Source organism: Caloenas nicobarica, chromosome 27 (assembly GCF_036013445.1).
Source record: "Caloenas nicobarica isolate bCalNic1 chromosome 27, bCalNic1.hap1, whole genome shotgun sequence".
Taxonomy (NCBI): domain Eukaryota; kingdom Metazoa; phylum Chordata; class Aves; order Columbiformes; family Columbidae; genus Caloenas; species Caloenas nicobarica.
The window spans coordinates 719,322-739,271 of NC_088271.1; the positions used below are offsets into that span (position 1 = coordinate 719,322).

General features: G+C 53.0%; 2 protein-coding genes across 7 annotated transcripts in view; one reads left to right on the forward strand and one right to left on the reverse strand.

Annotated features, from left to right (window-relative positions):
• The window catches only part of DOT1L (DOT1 like histone lysine methyltransferase), a 64,864-nt gene extending 52,859 nt beyond the window's left edge, over nucleotides 1-12,005 (forward strand). For 2 of the 6 annotated variants that reach the window (XM_065652443.1, XM_065652446.1), the window contains exons 27-28: nucleotides 270-1,241; nucleotides 2,332-12,004. In XM_065652443.1, coding sequence (XP_065508515.1) covers nucleotides 270-1,241; nucleotides 2,332-2,921 — 1,562 coding nt within the window. In that variant the 3' untranslated portion in view covers nucleotides 2,922-12,004. Of the gene's footprint in view, nucleotides 1-269; nucleotides 1,242-2,331 lie in introns of all 6 variants that reach the window. The other 4 variants (XR_010607671.1, XM_065652444.1, XM_065652445.1 and 1 more) reach the window with 4 other exon arrangements.
• Nucleotides 12,006-12,712: 707 nt separating this feature from the next.
• PLEKHJ1 (pleckstrin homology domain containing J1) lies at nucleotides 12,713-19,937 on the reverse strand. Its single transcript, XM_065652485.1, has 6 exons — nucleotides 19,817-19,937; nucleotides 18,571-18,638; nucleotides 17,570-17,636; nucleotides 16,073-16,163; nucleotides 15,813-15,876; nucleotides 12,713-15,403 (listed from the first exon to the last, which is right to left on the reverse strand). Exons 1-6 carry the CDS (start codon nucleotides 19,908-19,910, stop codon nucleotides 15,320-15,322), a joined length of 468 nt encoding a protein of 155 aa, XP_065508557.1. The 5' UTR covers nucleotides 19,911-19,937; the 3' UTR covers nucleotides 12,713-15,319.
• Nucleotides 19,938-19,950: the final 13 nt, after the last annotated feature.

Consider the following 19,950-nt stretch of genomic DNA (forward strand, 5'->3'; position numbering starts at 1 on the left):
CCCACCAATTTTTTCACTGACTCAGGGTTTGGGAGGGGATCTGTAGTATGAAGACTGAGGAAAAAGTAGATCAGCCTTCTCAATCTTTTTCAGAGCATTAAACTAAATTTTAAGGACTTTCAGATGACTTCACAAGTATTTCTGCCTTTGGATCAGGAATAGAATTACAGCCTGATAAAATGTAGGTGTTGAAAGATAAAACCCTGTTCTTAATGAGCAGATCCAGTGAATGTTGGTTTTTGACGTCTATAAATTTCCTTCCAAACCAGGCAGCAGCTTATCCGGGAGGAAACAAGCACAAAGCAACGAGAACATGAACAGCAGTAAATGGAAGTCTACTTTTTCACCAATATCGGACATCAACCTGACCAAAACCACAGACAGCCCCTTGCAGGCGGTTTCGTCCCTGAGCCAGAACTCGCTGTTTGCCTTCAGACCGTCCTCCGAGGACGGCCTTGCCCTGGACGCCAAGATCACAGCACACGCGCGGAAAAGCATCGCCATGCCCCCGGCCGGGACAGACGGACTCAGCCCCGGAACAAACGCCACTAACGGCTTCGCGTACAACGGCGGGCTCTCGACTGACATTGGTTTACACAGCTTTATCGATGGTGCTTCTCTTCCTCATAAAGCTTCGGACGTGACGGCTTCCAGCTGCTCCCTGAGTTTCCAGTCACAGCGAAGCAAAGACGTGGGGGTGTCGGAAACAAATCCTTTTTTGAACAAGAGGCAACTCGAAGGCCTCAGCGGCATGAAAGGAGAAGACTTAAACCGGTCGGGGGTCAAAGGCAAAGAGATCAGCGAAATAAGCATTCGTACTGGGGGTTCTTCAGAAAAAAACTCTTTGCAGCATAACGGAAAGGTCGGCAAAGGAAGGGACCGAGATGTGGAGTTTAAAAACGGCCACAACCTTTTCATTTCTGCTGCTGTTTCGTCTGGTGGCCTTCTGAATGGCAAAAGCCTTTCGACTGCTGTTTCGTCAGCAGGCAACCCAGCATCTTCTGTGCAGACACACCATCCTTTCCTAAACACTTTGACCACTGGATCGCAGTTCCCCCTCGGCCCCATGGCCTTGCAAGCAAACCTCAACTCGGTGACAAATTCCTCAGTATTGCAGTCCTTATTTAATTCCATGCCAGCTGCTGCCAGTCTGGTCCACGTGTCATCGGCTGCAACCAGACTGACTAATTCTCACACTATGGGGAACTTCTCTCCTGGGGTTACAGGTGGAACAGTTGGAGGTAGGCAGAACTCTTTCTCTGGTATAAGACAGGGCCTAAAGGAAAGTCTGACACTGCCCCTCCAGGGGTGAAACCTTGTGTTTCTGCAGAATGTGAAGCAAATCTGTCCCACATAACCAGGCTCGTCTGTCTCTCGGAAATGCTAGGATGAGTTCAGTTCAATCTCATGAGCTTTGTCTACTAGATGAGCTTGTTGTACCTCCTTAATGAAAGAATACACCCAGACTTTGTGATTTCATACTGTATGCTTGTTCAGATGTTGCTGTGTTGGAACCAACTTAGGTCTGCCAGCAGGTAAAAGATTTAACTTGTCATGATACCAAGTTAAGGATCCTTAACTTGTCAACTTGAGTAAAGGTTGAGATTAGGCCTTGAATGGATTTAGCATGATCCAGGCAGAGCAAAACATCAGTGTCTCTTCAGAGGAGATGGTGGTGGGGATTGTGTGGCTCTCGAAAGGACACGAAGAGCATTTCTTTGCCAGGAAGGGCAGTGCCATGTGCACCGTGCGCTTCTGGGATTCTGCACAGGCTCGGCTTCTGTGGCTCAAACCGCAGACAAGCTGGCAGGACTAGAAGATAGTTTGAACCTGCCCTTACTAAGTGTCTAAGGCAGTTTTTCTTACCTGTCCATAATCATTCAGGCACCATGTCGGGAAATCCTAACTCTCCCATCTCTCAGCACGTAGATTTGCTGGAAATCCAATCTCCCCTCTGCTGCCCTGTAAGTGGGGAAGCAGGAGGGTGGGGAGGGAAGAGCAGCAGTTTGTGTCTTCAGATAAACAGCTCTAGAGACCACGCAATCTCATCACAAGTCTACCCGTGTGGTGTAGAACTGACAGTTCTTGGGTCTGACCATTTTTCCTCGTGGCACTTAGAGGTTGGCAGTAGGACAGGTAAGTTAAATCCTTTGTACCTCCTGGCCTGCACCATTATCTCTCATTGCTTGCTGCCTTCTCATGCTGCATATTTTTGTATGGGGCTGTAACTATTATAATTTTGCTTTTTTTCTTTTTTGTTTTGTTTCTCTTGTCACTTGAGACTGTACAAAGCCCATCTGTTGAAGCTGAGTTTTTCTCTCCTGTTTGCAGGTATTTTTAACCATGCGGTGCCTTCTGCCTCCTCTCCTCATCAATTCGGAGCCAGTTTCAGCAGCAGTGCTGTCTCTAGCAGCACCGTGCTAAGCTTAAACCCTCTGCAGGCTGTTGCCAGCACCTCATCCTCATCCTTCCCACCCCATTCCTCTAATTTAGTAACATCTAGTGAGACTAGATCTGCTCAGCACCTCAACAGAGCGCCCGTGCAATCTGTTTTCCATCCCCCCCCGCCCCCTCCTAACGTTTCCTTGCCCCCACCTCCTCCATTACTCGCTTCTAACCCCGAGCCTGCGCTTCTGCAGACCCTGCCGGCCGTCCCGCCCAGCGAAACCTTTTTGCCATCCTCTTCTGCCGCTTCTGTCCAACCTGCTAACGCTTCTTTGTCTATTAAGCTTGCTTCTCTCCAGCACAAACCCTCCCGCCCCTCCTTTACCGTCCATCACCCGCCCCTGCCCCGGCTGGCGCTGGCCCCGTCCGCGCCCGTCATCGCGCAGTCCGACGCCGCTGCCACCTCCGCTATGTGGGTGACACTTGGCATGCAGTCTCCTTATGCTTCGCACCTTTCTGGGGTTAAGCCACGATAAAGAGCTTGCTTAGCTAACAGTTCTTATTTTGTAAGGTAAGGCTAGAGAAAAAAACAAAGAGGAGTTTTGTACGAGATGCTGAATGTTGCTTCTTCCTTTTCAGAGATAGGTTGGGGATGGGCTCTGTGAAACAGAGAAACCTCTAAGATGTGGGAAGCGAATAATCTGATGGTAGAGGATGGAGAGTCTTGATGCTCTCTGTGCTGGGAGTCAGGATTTCTCGACACTGGCTGCTCGCAGTGGTGACTCTGTCTCAGCTGACGTTAGGATTACGTTCAGGTCGGGATCGCTTCACAAAAAGGTTTATTTCTGAAGATCAGTAATCAGGAGGAAGTGTCTATTTTTAAGTATGGTTTTATGCACTTACTGGAAGCGGTTTTGCCGACTTTTATCCCCCCTCCCCTCTCGCCTTCCGACACAGACTGTTGCATCTCCACAAGTCCGCGTAGCGTTAGGATGCGTGACGGTGCTGCCTTATGACTGTACGTGGCAATGTCCTGCTCTTGTTTTCACCCTCAGCCAACGACAGCCACTCTAAATAATCATAAAGTTAAAAACCTCTAGGTTACGAGCTGCAGCTTTGTCTCGGAGAGCAAACGCGCTGGTCTCGCGTTGCAGATAACGTGCCCCCCGTACCACTGGCCAACGCCCCCGCAGGTAGCACAGAGCGTTGTGGTTTGTCTGGGCGCTGCAGCTTTTCTGGCTCGCCTGCCAGGGCTGTGTCTGTGCCCCCCCGGCCATCGCTGGCTGCTCCTGGGGAGACTGTGCGTGAGGACACGGGGGATCCTCAGGGTTGGACTGTGCTCCACGTACAGGCCGGGGCCGCGGCAGAGAGGGGGGTTTCCAGAGACTGCGCAGTTCTTACTGAAGCGAGTATTTAAATGCCTTGAGAGCAGCTCCAGAATAAAGCGTTTACCGCAGAGTTGGGTACTGTCGTTAATGAAAATACTCTGTGGCATCCTGATGTAACAAACTTGTGCTTGCAAAGCTTAAATCAGTGTGTTAGGCCCCAGAGCTTGCTCCGTGCTTTCCTTGTAGGTCTTCGATGTTGTTGCTGTTCACCGATACCAAAGCTACGTACAATATATGGTTGAATGCTCTTTGCCGCTTATAAAACATATGACTCAATTACAATATACCTGAGAGATTCTTTTGACTGTGCATTGTGTATAGTATCTTCATCAACAAATTGCTCCGCAGACACAAACAAATCCTCGTTAGGCTTTTGTGAGGCACGTAAGTATGACCCGCGTCCTTCCGTGCAAGCCAGTGAGGCTGAGGACGAGCGCTGAGGAACGCGGTGGCTGCTGGTGCCCAGGGACGGCGCCGTGTGGCTGGAGAATGGGCTGGAAAGACCCAGAATAGGAATCAGATGGGGGAGAAGGATATTTGGACATTAGGAAGAGGTTCTTCACCTGGTCCCCAGGGAGGTTTCACAGCCCCAAGCCTGGCAATACTCCAGAAGCATTTGGACAACACCCTCAGACACACGGTGTGAATTTTGGGGTTGTCCTGTGCAGGGACAGGAGTTGGACTCGATGACCCTCGTGGGCCCTTCCAGCTCGGGACATTCTGTGGAGGGACGAGGGGGTTTGGATACGGTCCCTGCCACACAAAGGTTCCGAGCAAAAAGAGACAAGGCACAAAAGTGGCGTACGGAGAACAGTAGCTGGGTGACCAAACTGGATTGTGGAGCAAAGGAGCAGAAGTAATTCTCCCAGGAGGTGTTGTGTGACAGATGTACCATAGATGTGATCCCTCTCCCTCTGACCTTTGGACGTAGGTCACGTACTTGAGCAGTTTCAATGGCTTTGGCGTGAATACGTGTGCTCAGAGTCCTTGACGAACTGAGGCTGAAATCTGGAATGTGGGGCTAAAATAATCTTCTTTGCTTCTCATCATGTTTCTCCCTCAGGGTAATAAAAAATTCAAAGCAGATCAGTGTGTGCTAGAAAAAGGTGACGTGCTGAGGGGGAGAACGTCTGACTTCCCCCGCAGGGTCAGTCGCGGGACAGAGTTCGATACGGTGACACTGGCAGAAAGCTTTAAAAACTGCAATAGGGAGGGAACGTGCCGCTTCTGTCACCGTTCTGTCTGATCGCAGTTGGGTCGAGAGCTGCCCAGCGAGCAAGGTCTGGAGCAATGTAGAAATGAGTGATGCGTCTGACACACCGCGGGTTTTTGTGTCGTTATTTAGATGAGTCTCTTCCTCTCCTGTTGTGCAGGTAACTAGGATTTCTACCTCAGCCCAATGTGACCTATGCAAGGACAACGTGGACCAACTTCACTCGGCTTCCACTGAAAGGTGCTCACCTGGCCTGTGCAGGGGTTTCTACTCTCTTACTACTGGACAAAATAAAACCATAAAAAGACCTAAGCAACAGAGAAAAGAATATTTACTGTGAATCTGAGTTTAAAAAAAAAAAAAAAAAAAAGGGGAAAAAAAAAAGTCAAAAGAAATGCGTAAAGCTCCAGTTTGTATTGTTGATAGTTTAGATAAAGTATTTATCTTTTTTTAAAGTGAAAACAATTTTGACTTATTTTATTCCACCTAGAATCATAAATACGACTTCTTATTAAATTCTCTGAATAATAAAGGACTGGCACACCAGCAGAGACGTAAAGAGCCTCCTCTCGGTGCTATTTCATGTCAGAACTGTGCCTCTCGTTCGAACCCTTGGTGCTGAATTTGGAGGGCTGACCAATGCCGAACCCGGTTCTCAGAAAGATCTGCAGTTTGTTTATTCAACTTACTCTGTTCATATACCAAAATCCGCTTGGTTTGCGGCAGCGTGAGCTGCAGAGAAAAGCAGTTTTCTCTCTAATGTTGCATTTTAATTGGAACCGAGCCAGGCGCTCTGTTAACTGGGTGGTTTTTAATTGAGCTTGTTACTAAGGAGAACTCAGAACTCCCCTCTGGAGCGGCAGCTCGAGCCCCTGGGGTGGCCCAGGTAAGCTCAGCCCACGCAGGCACAGCTTAAACAGCAGAAATCCAAGTGCTGCCCCGTTCAGACGACTTTGCCGGGCCGTTTGCGGTGGCTGGTGGCACCGGAGTCACTGAATTTTGGTAGCTAGTCCGGTAACTCATTTTTGGGATGTTGTTGGCATATGAACAGGGTGGTTAATCACTGGTATTGGTCAGGCCCTTCCAAGCCGCGTTGGGAAGGCTGAAAGTTGTGTTTCTGCACCGATGCAGGTTGCAGATTTTCTCAGCTTGTTGGTATTTTTTTTTTTTGTTCCAAGTACAATGTATTTTGTTAGTAGGGTTTTGATACTTGACTCAGAAATGGCTTAGCCGTGTGCATTTATTGACAAAGTGCATTTTTGCTTTTGTATTTCTTTGCTTTAAGTAGGTCTAAATGGTAGTTCACAAAAACACGGCGATCTAGCTCACCGAGCCGCCACAGACCGGTGCAGCGACTCGTATTGTGACTTGTCTGTGTACAGAAAGTGCCGCGCCGAGCAGCGGCTGTATTTTATAGAGATGTGATGCAAAACTATAAATTTCATATACTTTATTTCATTTATTTTTAGATTGTACAATGCACAGTAAACTTGTAAAAAAAAAAAAAACAAACAACTTATTTATTCGAGTGCACAAAGTGAGGAAAAGGATGATCCATTAAGTAGGAATCACGCTGGTCTGTAGTTCAGACTGGTCCAAGCACCAAGAAAGGAAACTACAATTAAAGAAGGGGAGTTGCAACAGCAAAATGACTAGAAAAAACCCCACATTTTTGCTTTGGGAAACATCAGCCCGTGAGCCCCGGTGCTCCGAGGGGCAGCACTGGCTGCATCAGAGGCTCCCGCCGCCCTCGAGCCCCCCCGGTCCTTCGTTAGTTCTCCCTAACAAGTCCGTGGGGCCTCCCGCCCACCGCGGAGCGTCCCCCCACAAAAACCTCTGGAATTCCTGCCCGGGTTTGGCGCAGGGAAATCCCGCTGCCCTCCCGGGCTCTCAGCCCTTTGCTCTCATCCCTGGCAATCCTAGCAGAGACTTAGGACCAAGTGTGGTGGTGTCGTTGATTCCTGAAGTGTCTTCCATGGGCAGCCTTTGCGCGCAGAAACTGTTCAGCTGACTCAGGTTTCTTGTTCACTGGAAAGGGAAGGGGCTGGTAGCCCTGGAGATGGGGGACGGTTTGGAACTGTTTTCTGCTTTGCGCCTGGGAGAGGATTTGCCAGCGGTGCGCCTTGCTGGGTTATTGACGGCCAGATGAAAACCTGGAAAAGGGCAAAAAAGAAAAAAATGCTCAGAGGGTGAGAGCTGAGAAACATCCAGTAGCTTCTAGTAGAAGCCGTACACAGTTTATGTCCTGGAATCCAGGAGGACAATGTAACCCAGATGTTTTGCAGCTGGGAGTTGGGCAGCTCCAGCTTCCTGCAGGTCCCGGGGTAACTGGGGTTTGCGGAGCTGCCCGAGCGTCCTTCCCGGCCGAGGCGGCACGGGCCTGAGCCATTGCGGGACGGGCAGCAGCCTTAATTACATCTCCCCCTATAATTTATATCCCCGATGGAATGAGGAAATGCAAGTAGAAGCTTTTAATCACCCTGCTGTGATCAGATCCTTTCTGAAAAGGGACAGCGCTCCCTGGACATCTCGTGCCTCCCTCCATCTCCAAGCGCAGGCGACATCCAGCCGGAGAACCCAGCCGCTATCCCTGGCGCTGTTTGGGGAGGGTTTGCTCGTTCTCGCGCCCCAGGTGCTCGCAGGGCACCAGCAGAGATGGAGAAGGAACCGAATTGACTTGGTTTGCCCCCAGGTTCACAGCATTTTGGGAATCGGTGTGTGGGGAGCAAGACACAACTGTCAGACGTGCTTTACTGGTGGACTTGGCAATGTTGGGTTTGTGGTGGGACTCCGCGATCTTAAAGGTCTTTTCCAGCCTAAATGATTTCATGAGACTTTGGAGCAAAGAGCCCAGACGAGGAGTTTGTGATCCGGGTGTAGTGGAAAAGCAAGACCCCCCCGTCCCTCCGTGTCACCTGCGGCGCTGTGGGGGCCGCTCTCCAGCGGTGTCCGTTGCGCTGTCGAGATGTTGTCAACTACGCAGAATTTTGAGTCTGTGACTCTCCAGCTGTCACCCGGGAAGGCCAAAGGAAACCAGACACTTACCCAGGAGTAAACGTGTAGTTGGGACATACTCGAGAGGGTTCGGTCCTCCGGCCAGCCTGCCGAGCATCCGCCTCAGCCGCCTGGGCTCCTGGTTGACCTGCGCCGAGACGAGCTTCGAGGAAGGGGCACGAGAGCAAAGAGTTGGGTGAGCACAGGTTTTGGACCGACGTCTTAAGAGATGTTGCTGCCAAGAGATTTGTGGTGTTGTCTCCCTGATTTTTGTTGCTTTGTGAGAATCTTGGGCGAGTTCAACTTGTTTCTTCTCTGCCTGCGAAACGCGGGGAGCGTTCTCCTTGGTGCAGGGCTGCTGGAGGAAAAGCTTCTTGAGATGCTGAGATCCGATCCGTATGGCAACAAGAATAACGCCCTCGTGACCCCACTGTCTGAAACCTGTTTTCAATGATTGGAGAAACTTTGGAGTGATCAACGCCAAAGAGCCCGTTCCAAAAAAGAATTCCTTCTGCGTGACCACATCCTGCTGGCTCCGCTCGGTTCCTTCTCTGCGCCGCCAGCGGGGGCTCATCGGGAAGGGAAACGGCTCGGAGCTCGTACACGGCCAAAAAAAAGGAACTTCCTGAGCGTCGTGCTGAGTGCAACCTGTGCCCCGCTGCTAACTGTCAGCCCTGGGGAACGAGCCTGGCGAATTCTTCCTTTTTTGGCCATTTGTTACCTCTGGCTCGCGCTTGCCGGGGTCGATCGCTGAGACCCGCCGTGCTCTGAGCTGGGGCCGCTCCAGGGGCACGAAACACAAACTCGCCGTTTGCTGCCCGTTAGTCATTCAGCAGCAATTCTTCCGTTAGCCAAGGGCGTCTGGGCCTCTCCGCAGTCAGGTTTCTCTGCTTTTTTTGTGTAGCTGAGGGAGAAAGTGGGAAAACATCGCTGGAGGGCGGAGGTTTGGGTTGCCGAAGGCGAGCTGGTGCGGCGGGGTCCCTGCATCGCCCCTTGGTGCAAACGCGGCTGTTTCCTTTGGGACGGTGAGGGTCGGTCTGGACAACCACAGCGATGGGGAAGCGTCTTCACCCCTCTTGGTTCAAGTTGCGGATACAACAGGAGAGAGAGGAAGGGGAAGCTGCTTTTTTTGGGGAAGCTGCCAAGAACAGGGACCACGGCGCATCCCAGATGTACCTGAGATTTAGAGAGACAGCCCCATCTTCGAGTTTCTTCTTGGCCAGACATTGAAATATTTTCCTCTGCTTCCATCCCGTGTCCTGCCTTCCTCGTGGCGACAGCTGCTTGACCTTGTAGCCCGCGGTTTGTGCTCCCCGGGGTTTGGTGAAGCTCCAGTTCCGCCAGCGCTCGTGGGCAGGACGGGCACGTGGGGCCAGGACGGGCACGTGGGGCCAGGACGGGCACGTGGGGCCAGGACTCGGCACGTGGGGCCGGATCTGCCGTTGCAGCTGAGGTTCCCAGGCAGGGAGGTCGGGAAGGATCCAGGAGTCGCTGCTTTAGTGAATCACGAGCTTTCCAGCCCCCAGGGCCAGACACCCCTCACCCTGAAACTCACCCAACTGTTTGTCACACGCAGTTACTTAATCTCGAGTTGAAGCGTTGAGTTGCTCTTTTCTTTCTTTAGCCAAACTTCATACCCAAGCACGTAACTTCTTCAGTAGAAATCTGCCGAGCGGGAGGTTTCAGGCTCGCCAAGCTCTTCCCCTGCGCCTGAGCCGCGTTTCGGAGCAGCCCCCGTTGGCTGGGGGGGGAGCAGGCGCGGGGGCAGCTGCGTCACCCTCCTGGGGACGAGTTTCCTTCTGAGAGGCGCTGGGGACACTTCTCCATCCAGATGTTACCCGGGAGAGCTGGAAAGCAGACGGGAGGGGCGCGCGCTGGAAGGAGCGGCCGGGAGCCGGCTCTGCCGCTGCAGCCGGGGCCGCGGGCCGGGGGCTGCCACGGGGATTCCCGGGGTCCGTCTCACCCCAGCGCCCCGAGGAGGCCGGAGCTGCCCGGGCAGGGGCTCTTGCTCTGGGGTCACCGCCAGGGACGCGTGTGGTTCGATTCTTGCCAGGATCGTGTATTTAGGAAGTGGCAGGTGGGTGTCCCGGCAGCGCAGAGGCCGAGGGAGCCCCAGCACGGCCGGGTCTGCCGCGGGCTCTTGTCTCGTTGTTGGGGGACGGTCCCAGCACACGTGTCCGTCTCCTCCAACTTTGTTCCGAGGCCCCAGCTCTTTGTGACACACAGACGCGTGTCCCCGCGCTGCTCCGGGCAGGGGTGTCCTCTCGGGGGGCTTGTGGGGCTGCGAGTGACGCCGTCCCCGCCGTCCCCGCGTTGCTGGGAGAGGTTTCCAGAGCTGGGAGCATCTTGTGGAGCCGTTCGGGGGTCTCAGGCCTCCCGGGCCCGACTGCCCCCGAGCGCTCTGCGGTTGGTGCTTGTCACCTCCGAGCATCGTTAACGAACACAATTAGTTCCCCAGCCCGGGCAGCGTCCTCACCGCAGCCTGGGTGCTGCTCCGCGGACTTGGGCATTTTGATTTTGTCCTCGAGCCGGCGTCAGGCAGCTTTGGGTGGTCAAACCCGTTTGCTTTCTGTGTTGAAATCAGTCCTTTTCATACAGAGTATGGAAACCTGACCATTATTGATGTATTATATTATTCTATTTTTTTCTTGGAGGGAGTTATCCCAACTCACACAAGTGGCTCTTGAAAAATTCTGCTTTTTGTTGTTTTGCCCGAGCCAAAAACATAAAGAGGATGAAGCATCGGGAGCTCCAAACGACGATTCCTTTCGTTGTGGAGTGGGCCGCAAACCAACAGGAATGGATTTTAAAGTAACACTTCGGGGAGAGGAAACTAGGCGGTGTTTTTGTGAACTATCTTTGCAGCACTGAGAAAAAAAATCACAAGAATTGGGATTTTCGGGGAGCACAGATGTGGCGGCAGCATAGGAGTACTGGAAGTTTTAAGGCTGTTAAAGATTTTCTTTTTTTCCTCCTCCTTTTTTGCTCCAACATTTCTGTAGCTTGCGCATCAGGTTTTCACTAAAAGATGGATTACCGGTTTTAAAAATGTTGTTGTGCCATATTTTATTTATCTTTATGCGTTATAAATATATAAATATCTATTTAGACTGAATATTTCAATAAAAATACTATTATTGTGAACTTCAGGGCTTAAACTCGAGACAAAAAAAATGGGAAATACTTCTCCAGTATATTTGCTGCTTACAACCCTCTTTCTGAAGAGGTTTCTGAAGTTTTTGTAGTTGAAACTCAAAATCAAATCTGAAAATTCGAAGTTTTTGCAATGCAAACCCTGAAGTTCTCAAGTTTGTGATCCTTTGGTTTTTTTGAGGTACATGTTTGCTTTTCTGGTGCAAATTGTTTGGAAAAGGTTTGTTTCTGGAGTTAATGAGGAAAAGGTGGAACAGGGTGATCCATCCTGCTTGGCTTTTTTAACCTATTAATCTTTTAAGTGATCGATTTCAAATTAAAAACCCAGCTTTTTAGGTCTCTGTTCTATTTAAAGTTCTTAGGAGTGAGCGCCTGCCCTTGCTGCGTGGGACTGGATGGGGAAAGCAGGAGATGATGGGGTTGCTGTTGCTCAGGAATCGATTAGTAAACTTTTAACTACTAATAAAAATCCATTTGGCAATGGATTTTTTAAAAAAACCCATTTTCTTAGAACAGTGATATGGGATGTTTCCTAGTGAATAGGAATTAGTTTATATAATTTAGCCTATTAAACTGAATTATTTAAAATTCAAACTTCCCCTAATTTATCTTTTTATTTTTTTTTTATACTGGTAAGTTGTCCCGTCATTCCTTTTATTCTTCCATAGAAGTAGCGTGAATTCTTCTGGTGTGTATATATGTACGTATAATATATATATTTCCATCCTGCCTTTCTAATTCTCCACAATGTAAGAGTTAGGGTTGGTTTTTTCTTCCCCCCACTCCACTTAATTTCTTGTGTCTTTACCTTGATTTGTAATTGAAACGATGCTTTGAAGTTTTGTCTTTATATTAAAGTGTCTGTATTTTAATACACCGACCTGTTGTGGAGTTTCACTGACCAGCAGCCGCCGGCGCTCGGGATGTTCTGGACCCGCGGCCGGTTCAGGGTCCCAGTGACGTTACCAACCCCCCCAGCGACAGCTCCTGGTCACCGGTGATCGCACTGGTGTAAAACTTCAACCAGCCGGGTGATGTGTTTGAACTGTGGATGGGGACAGATTCCAAATTAATTTGCTGTAGGATTCGTGCAGGGAGATGCAGGGACCTGGGGGGTTCAGGAGGCTGAGGGGAGAGAGACCTGATCTCTGACCTGCCTGAAAGGAGCTGGGAGCCGGGGGGGTCGGGCTCTGCTCCCCAGGAACAAGCGCCAGGACCAGAGGAAATGGCCTCAAGTTGCGCCGGGGAGGTTGAGGTTGGATCTGGGGAACAATTTCTTCCCCAAAGGGCTGTGGGGCATTGGAACAGGCTGCCCAGGGCAGTGCTGGAGTCACCATCCCTGGAGGGGTTGGACAGACGGACATGAGGTTCTCAGGACACGGGGCAGTGCCGGGGTGGGGGAACGGTTGGTCTTGATCTTGAGGGGCTTTTCCAACGCGCTGTGATCCTGGTGGTGATCCCGGCTGTGCCACCTCCTGCCCGGTCCCTCCTGGGCTGCACCGGCCCCTGGGCTCGCTCCAGCCACCCCCTCCCCTGCAAACGTTGTGGTTTCTTACAACAGCTCTGGCTGCCACAAAGATTAAAACAAGTTTTTATTGGAAATGTGCAATGTACAACAGCTCACTGGCTTCCGTACTCTGTCAGAGAGCCTGTACACAGCGCTCGTTGGAACAGGCCCCCGGAATACAAAAAGGGGAGTGACCAGAGCATGAAAAACTGTCTATAAATCACCGGCAGTTGATGCAGATCTCAGTGTCTAAAAGTACCATCTTCCCTCGCTCCTGAAACCCAACCGTGTCCCAGCGCTATCTAACCAAGTTACTGGCCATGGCCCATGTAACTCTTCACAGCATTTGTTTTACATTCAGTTAGGAAATGTCATTGTTGGGATTATCTCTCGCTCAGCCGACCATTCCCTATAACATCTACATAAAATGCCCATTTTCTGTAGAGTGAAGGTGGTGGGTGTCAGCTCAACCTGCTCAAGGTGTGGAAAGCAAGGATGCTCCACCGGTCCCGGCCGCAGGTGCTGGCAGAGCCGCGGAGCCTCCCCGCAGCACGGGAGTTGTGTTAGAAGTGATTGAGCATTGGCAGAATTCCCAGGGTTTGGGTTATATACAGGTTGACTTTGCATATTGAAGAATTCGCTAACGCTGAACCCTGGGGAGCTGAGTTTGGATGCGGATGTTGTGCCTCTGACCCGGCCGGAGCTGCAGCGGCATTGGCTGCTGGTGGGAAACACCAGAGCTGCGGTATCGGTGATACCTGCGGTGGTGGAGCCCCGTCCGCTCCGCCCGGCCCGTCCTACAGGGGACGCAGCAGCTCCCGTGCAGCTCTGATTATCCCACAGCACGTCCGTCCGCCCTTTCTCGAGCAACCAGACGCACAAATCTCTTTTTCACAGTAAGTAAAGCTGCTGCGTATGCCACCGGCCTGTCAAGAACATGCCTCTGCACTGAGGTAAAGCAGAGTAGGCTCGTGAGGATTAAAATACACTTTAAAGTCATCTGAGGACACTAATTCCCTAAAGCACAAACTCTCGTATGTTCCTGCTGTTAATCCCTCGTTGCTGCTTCCCCTGGAGTTGCCATCTGTCTCCAAAACTGCCCCATTTTCTGCTCCCACCCTGTCGTGCCCTCAGCTTACTTTGGTAATTTCTGGAGCAAGCACTTGGATGACTGAAGGGAAAGGCAGTATCTGGAAAAGGAAAAATCTGGGGCCTTTGAGGTTAAAAATAAAGCATCAGTGACATCTGCCGCTCTCCTGGTACCCAGCGGCATGAGGTAAAGAGGGGAGGCTGGGCCACTAAAGCTTCCAAGATGGGCTCTTGTTTCAGCGTTAACTCCAGAGGAGCCCCGAAACCTCCCCCCAAGCCACAGCACAGGCTGCTGCACCAACCGTTGCAGCACAGCCTCCTGCCAGCCCAAAGCTGCGAACCCCCAAAGCTGTGAACCCCCAAAGCTCAGGCCGAGCCTCCTCCTGCCCTTTGCTGCTGCCCCAGTTGAGTCCCTTCTGCCATCACCTCTGACAATGTCACCTGGGACCTTTCCTGGAGCTTCTGCTCTCGTTCCAGGGCAGCTGCTGCAGCCACGTCCTCAGGCAGTTCTCTTTGCGCAGAGAGTCTGTTTCTCCTTCACACTTATCTCCCCATCACTGCAGCGCCAGGGAAGGCGGCCCTGTTCTCGGTCCCTGGCAGCTCGCTCTGACCTTGGCAGAGTTTTCTGCTCTTTAGACACTCACAAAAGGGAGAAAAGCTGCAGCAGCGGCTCAGGGAACGAAGCATTAATGCCCAGCTGTGCTGCGCTCCCTGGCTTAACTTCTGCTTGCCCTTCAGCTCAAATATCCAGCCCAAGGGGAGCAGTTCCTGTCGTTACAAACCTCCATCTGGCTTTTCTCTCTGAATAACGGCGCAGCTTAGCCCAGCCCACGGCACTGCAGGGGGAGGCAGGAGCACAATACAGAGCTCTCAGCCCGCCCCTCGCTCCCTTGGGCTCTGCAGCTTTGGTCTCTAATGCATTTCTGAGATTGCACTAATGGCCTGGGTTTCATTAAACCTCTAGGAATTAGCAGCACCTGCCCAGAGAAGGGAAAAAGAAGGAAACAACCCCAAACCGCTGGTGCTAGTGGCTGCGCAGATGCTGCAGGGGAGTGGGTGTCTCCTCCCTCCCTCAGGTTTCTGCTCCTCCTGCCTCAGCCATCGGGCTCTGCCAGTGGCTCTTGGCAACCGAAATGGTTTTGCAGTGAACGGGGCGCGACGGGGTTAACCCCGCAAGCACAGAAACACAACTCACTGGAGCACCAACCCTCCACGGAGCCCTGGGAGGCTGCAGGATCCTGAGGCAGAAAAGCTGAGGAGCTCCTGGCAGGAGAGGGATGGGGAGGAAGAGGAGGGCTGGAGCTGGCTCGGTTTTGTCCCAGAAGGTCGAGGACAGCAGGTGCCAGCTCTGTCCTGTCCCTGCTCTGCTCTCCCAAGGAGCCAGGGTGGTTCAACAGTGTCAGCAGCAAGCAGTTACGCTCAGCTGCCTCCACAGCAAGTGGGAATGTGCAATGAATTAGCTTTAAAAAAAAAAAATCATAGAAAATTATTTGGGTAATAAATTAAAAAGTCACTTGGTCAGCGCTGTGGGGAACTGCTGTGGTTCTTCCCGGGTGGGTTCGGGGTGACCCTGCGGGGCCAGGAGCCAGCTCAGCCCAGGCCGGGGGATTCTGGTTTGCGTGTTCCCAGCTGGAATCGGGCTTCCTCGGAGATCCCGAACTGCTCCAGGGGGTCCTGCAGAGCACAGGGAGGACACCGGTGAGACACAGACAGGGGAGGCACCGGGCCGCTGTCCCTCAGCCAGCCCAGCGCGGGGCCGGGCGGCTCCAGTTGCGTGCAGGAGTCCCCCCAGTGCAGCCCTGGCTGCTGCTTCTGGTGCAGAAAGCCAAGCGGCCCCTGGGGAGGACACAGCGGGTAACCCGGGTTCGGGGGGGTCCAGGAGCTGTGGCCGCCTCTGTCACCTGCAGCAGGGACATTCTGGGAGCCTGGCTGGGCTGCAAGCAGCAGCTCAGCCCACATGCGCTCCAAGACCTACAAACCTCGTGCCGCTGCTGCTGGAGTGTGCGAGGGCTGGAGCTGAGCCAGACCTCCAGCCCCTGCTCCAGCCCAAACCCACCTGACAAGCCGCCTTCACGGGACTCACCTTCCCCGTCATTTTCTGGATCTCATTCCGGTAGAAAATCAAGCTCCTCCTCATGAACTCGTAGCTGTAAGACAGGAACAGACCGCGTGGCTGCTGAGCAGAAACGGATGTGGAGAAATTTCAGCTGCTATTTAGAGCTGCAGGGAAGTTTGCTCAGGAGGAGACAACCGCTCTCCTCCCCGGGTTCCCCACAAGCCGATCCCTAAAAACAAACAGCACAGAGCGCACTGCACAGAGCCCATATCAGCGGCTCAGCCCACCTGGCTCGTTTGAGCGCCTCAATCCACTCCCGACACTGCTCCTCGCTGTCACATTCGAAGCAGTATTTCCTCTCCGGCTCCTCGATGAAACCTGCCCAGGGTAAGGAAAAGGTTTAAGGTCCTGGCAGAGCTGCCTGCGCTGCCCTGTCTCCCTCCCCAGACTCTGCCAGGCCACAATTACCATCCGTTCAGCCGCGACGAGCTGTGAACAAGCCGGTAACCGCGACCTTTGTCCCCTCTCCCGCACCCTGGGTGGGTCCTGCCTGGCCCTAAGCAGCTGCACAGCAGTTTGTCAGCTCACGGCAACCAGAGGCTTTGGAAAGAGGGACTTCTAAAATGGAATCAGAGCAACACGGCCAGATTTGGGACTGAAACTCCCTGAGCCTCCTTATGAACAATCACCAGAGACTTAATAACCTGCATGGAAATCAGCCTTGAGGAAGCGATTTTGATACACGCACAGGGCAGCACTCTGAGGAGCTAAAACGCACGCAGAGAAGGCGCTGACCTGTCTTTGCTTGAGGAATTCGGGACCGTGCACAACGCAAAGCAAGTCTCCGTGCGGCTTCAGTTCTTTATCAAGACAGAATCAGGACATCAAATTAATGACGTTGTCCCCAGAGCTCTGCTCCTCAGTACACAGCGCACAGAGACCTGGCTGCTGCTGGGACTGAACTGGGTCAGGCTGCACCAAACCCCGCAGGGGACACAACCTGCACCAACCGCCAAGGGTTTCAACACTTTTCTCACAAATCCTCAGTCACCAGAGCTCCTGACAGTCCTAAAGCCTCGGAAAATCAGCACATGGTGCTTGGAGATGCGTCTGTTCAGGCTGTGTGAGGGTCCTTTGCAGACTGCGAGGCCACTGGCCCTCCTGGCTAAAGGAGCTGAGCTCTGCACAGAAAAGCAGCTGTGCCGACAGCCAGGCCAAAAGATACAGCCACGGCCTTGGAGAAACATCCTGTTATTTTCACCACATACCTCAGGCACAATGATTAGTTGTTGGATGAAAGGACGACAGAGCACGAGCCAGCTGGAGCCGTGGCTATCGACACAAGGACAAACTGCGGCGGGAGGACCGGGGCGAGATTAGCCCGGCAGATGGTTTATCTGAGGCTCGTTTTTTCTGATAAACCGCACAGAAGCAGCGATCTGTCAATACCAAACCTCCCAGAGAGGGATTTCCACGAGCGCTAAGCCGTGGTCTGTCTGGTGTTACTGCTTCTCTCCTCCCATGCAGCTGTGCAAATCACACAGCGATGAAATATGGACGAAATTAATATCGCTGTCCTTGGGACGGGGCAACGCCCGGCAGCGGAGGAGGAGGGTTCAGAAGCACCAGCCCTGCTGAGGAGGAGAAAAGCTGAGGAACACTAACCCCACCGTGAGCACAGAAACAGAGGGCAAAGCGAGCACGGAGCAGCATGACTTTCCTGTTTCTGCAGCACGATTTGCTGTGAGGAACCGCACAGGGAGCGCATCACACACAAGACTCACTGATGGAGAAGACGTTCTCCTCCTCCTTGGCGATGCGGCAGTGCTCCAGCAGCAAAGCTCCGATGGGCTGGAAAACACCCGAGAGAGGGTTTAACCCGCATCTTCCACTCACGCGCAGCGGCTGGAACCCCCGGACTTTGAACAGAGCCTTTTAAACAACTTTCATTGCCTGGTGCTACCCTTAAAGTAATTCAGCCTCATTGCAGGAACGTTCCCTGTGCTTTTAACCAGCTCTTTGTACCTGCTGAGGTGCTTCACTGCGCTCGTCTGCCCTGTAACATGTTGCACACCTTAATTAGGTGTTAAACGTTTCTACTTAGAGTCAAAGAATCATTTTGGTTGGAAAAGATCCTCGAGATCATCGAGTCCAACCATAACCCACCCCTGGCACTGCCCCATGTCCCTGAGAACCTCATCTCCGTCTGTCCAACCCTCCAGGGATGGTGACTCCACCACTGCCCTGGGCAGCCTGTTCCAATGCCCCACAGCCCTTTGGGGAAGAAATTGTTCCCCAGATCCAACCTCAACCTCCCCTGGCGCAACTTGAGGCCGTTTCCTCTGGTCCTGTCACTTGTTACTTGGGAGAAGAAACCAACACCCTCCATATTAACAGAGTTTGGCTGCAAAAGTTTCCCCGTAACAGTCAGCAAGCAAATCTTCTGCTGTAAAAAATAAGAAAATGCTAATTCTTCTCCAAGGAGAGCAAAATAAAAGCTTCCCCTCCCAGTTTGGCAGGATAAGGCAGAGTCCTAAAGACAAACATTACAGACCCCACCTTTGGCAAGCTTTGGGTAACGGTTTTGTTTAAATGTTCATTCCAAGCTCCCAGGAGAAGCCGCCGGGGGTGGCTGGTGGCAGCGCTGCTGGAAAAGGAAACCTGGGTGCCCTGTCCTGGCTGTGGCACCCATTACCGCATCATTTCACAAAGCCCACGCGATCAATCCACAGAAAAAAGAAGAGAGAGGGAGGAAAACAAACAACAGGAAAAGCAGATTCCGCACCTCGGATTCGTCTGTCCGGAAGTAAAAGAGAAAGTTGACGACAAGCTTCACGAGGCGTTTCTTCAACACTGCAAAGAAAAAGAGGGCTGAGGTGGGGGAAGGACTGGGGAAGCTCCACTATGGTTTAGGTTTTTGCTCCTAGAAGAGCTGGTGACACCCGGCCAGCTCGGGAAGGGACCCCCGCACCAGGCTGCCCTCAGCCACAGGGTGACAAAAGTCACTTTGCAGCTTCTCGAGTAGCTTCTGGGCTGGCAGAGCCTGTGGGCTCATCACGGACACGCACACGACACGGCGGGGCCGCAGCCACCCCGGGAATGCTCCGAATCCGGGGAGCCCCTGCAGAGATGTCACCTCTGAGGGACACGGCCCTTGGGGAGAGGAAAGGGCCTGGACAGGGGAAGGGGTTTCTTTAACACTGGTCCTCCCACGCTGGTTTGGAGGGAAATTTCCTGGGAAATTTCAGGAAAAAGCCTTTTTCTCTGACCCCCTGGTCTCTCAGAGCCTGGACCAGCTCCAGCCCAAGCACGGCACCTCCACACCAGCCCCACCAGTCCCGTACCCTCCGGATCAGCTGCTGCTACTGGTGCCCCCCACCCCTGCACACCAGTCCTCCCAGTCTGCCCCCAGCGCTGCCCACCCCGCGCGGCCAGTGCGAACCACCCCCAGGCATGCCCTGCTCCCAGCCCAGCCTCCCAGCCCTGCCTCTCCAGCACAACCCCCAGGACACCCAGTTCTCCCAGTCCCTCCCCCCAAGTGCCCCCCAGCAGCTCCAGTGAAACCCAGTCCTGCCCCCATCTGCACCAGCCTCCCGCAGTCACAGAGTCACTGAACCATTTCAGTTGGAAGAGACCCTCAGGATCATCGAGTCCAACCATAACCCACCCCCGGCACTGCCCCGTGTCCTGAGAACCTCATGTCCGTCTGTCCAACCCCTCCAGGGATGGTGACTCCAGCACTGCCCTGGGCAGCCTGTTCCAATGCCCCACAGCCCTTTGGGGAAGAAATTGTTCCCCAGATCCAACCTCAACCTCCCCTGGCGCAACTTGAGGCCGTTTCCTCTGCTCCTGGCGCTTGTTCCTGGGGAGCAGAGCCCGACCCCCCCGGCTCCAAGCTCCTTTCAGGCAGGTCAGAGATCAGAAGGTCTCCCCTCAGCTCCTGTTCTCCAGCTGAACCCCCAGCTCCCTCAGCCGCTCCCGTCACCCTTGTGCCCCGGCCCCTCGGCCCCGCTCCCCTCGGCCCCGCTCACCGCTCCCCTTCTTGGGCAGCCTCATCAGGATCTCGGCCGCTTTCTCGGCGGGCTGCCGGGCCAGGCTCAGCAGCTCCCGCTCGTTGTACCTCATGGCCGCCCCCCCGCTACCGCCGCCCCATGGCCGCGCGCGC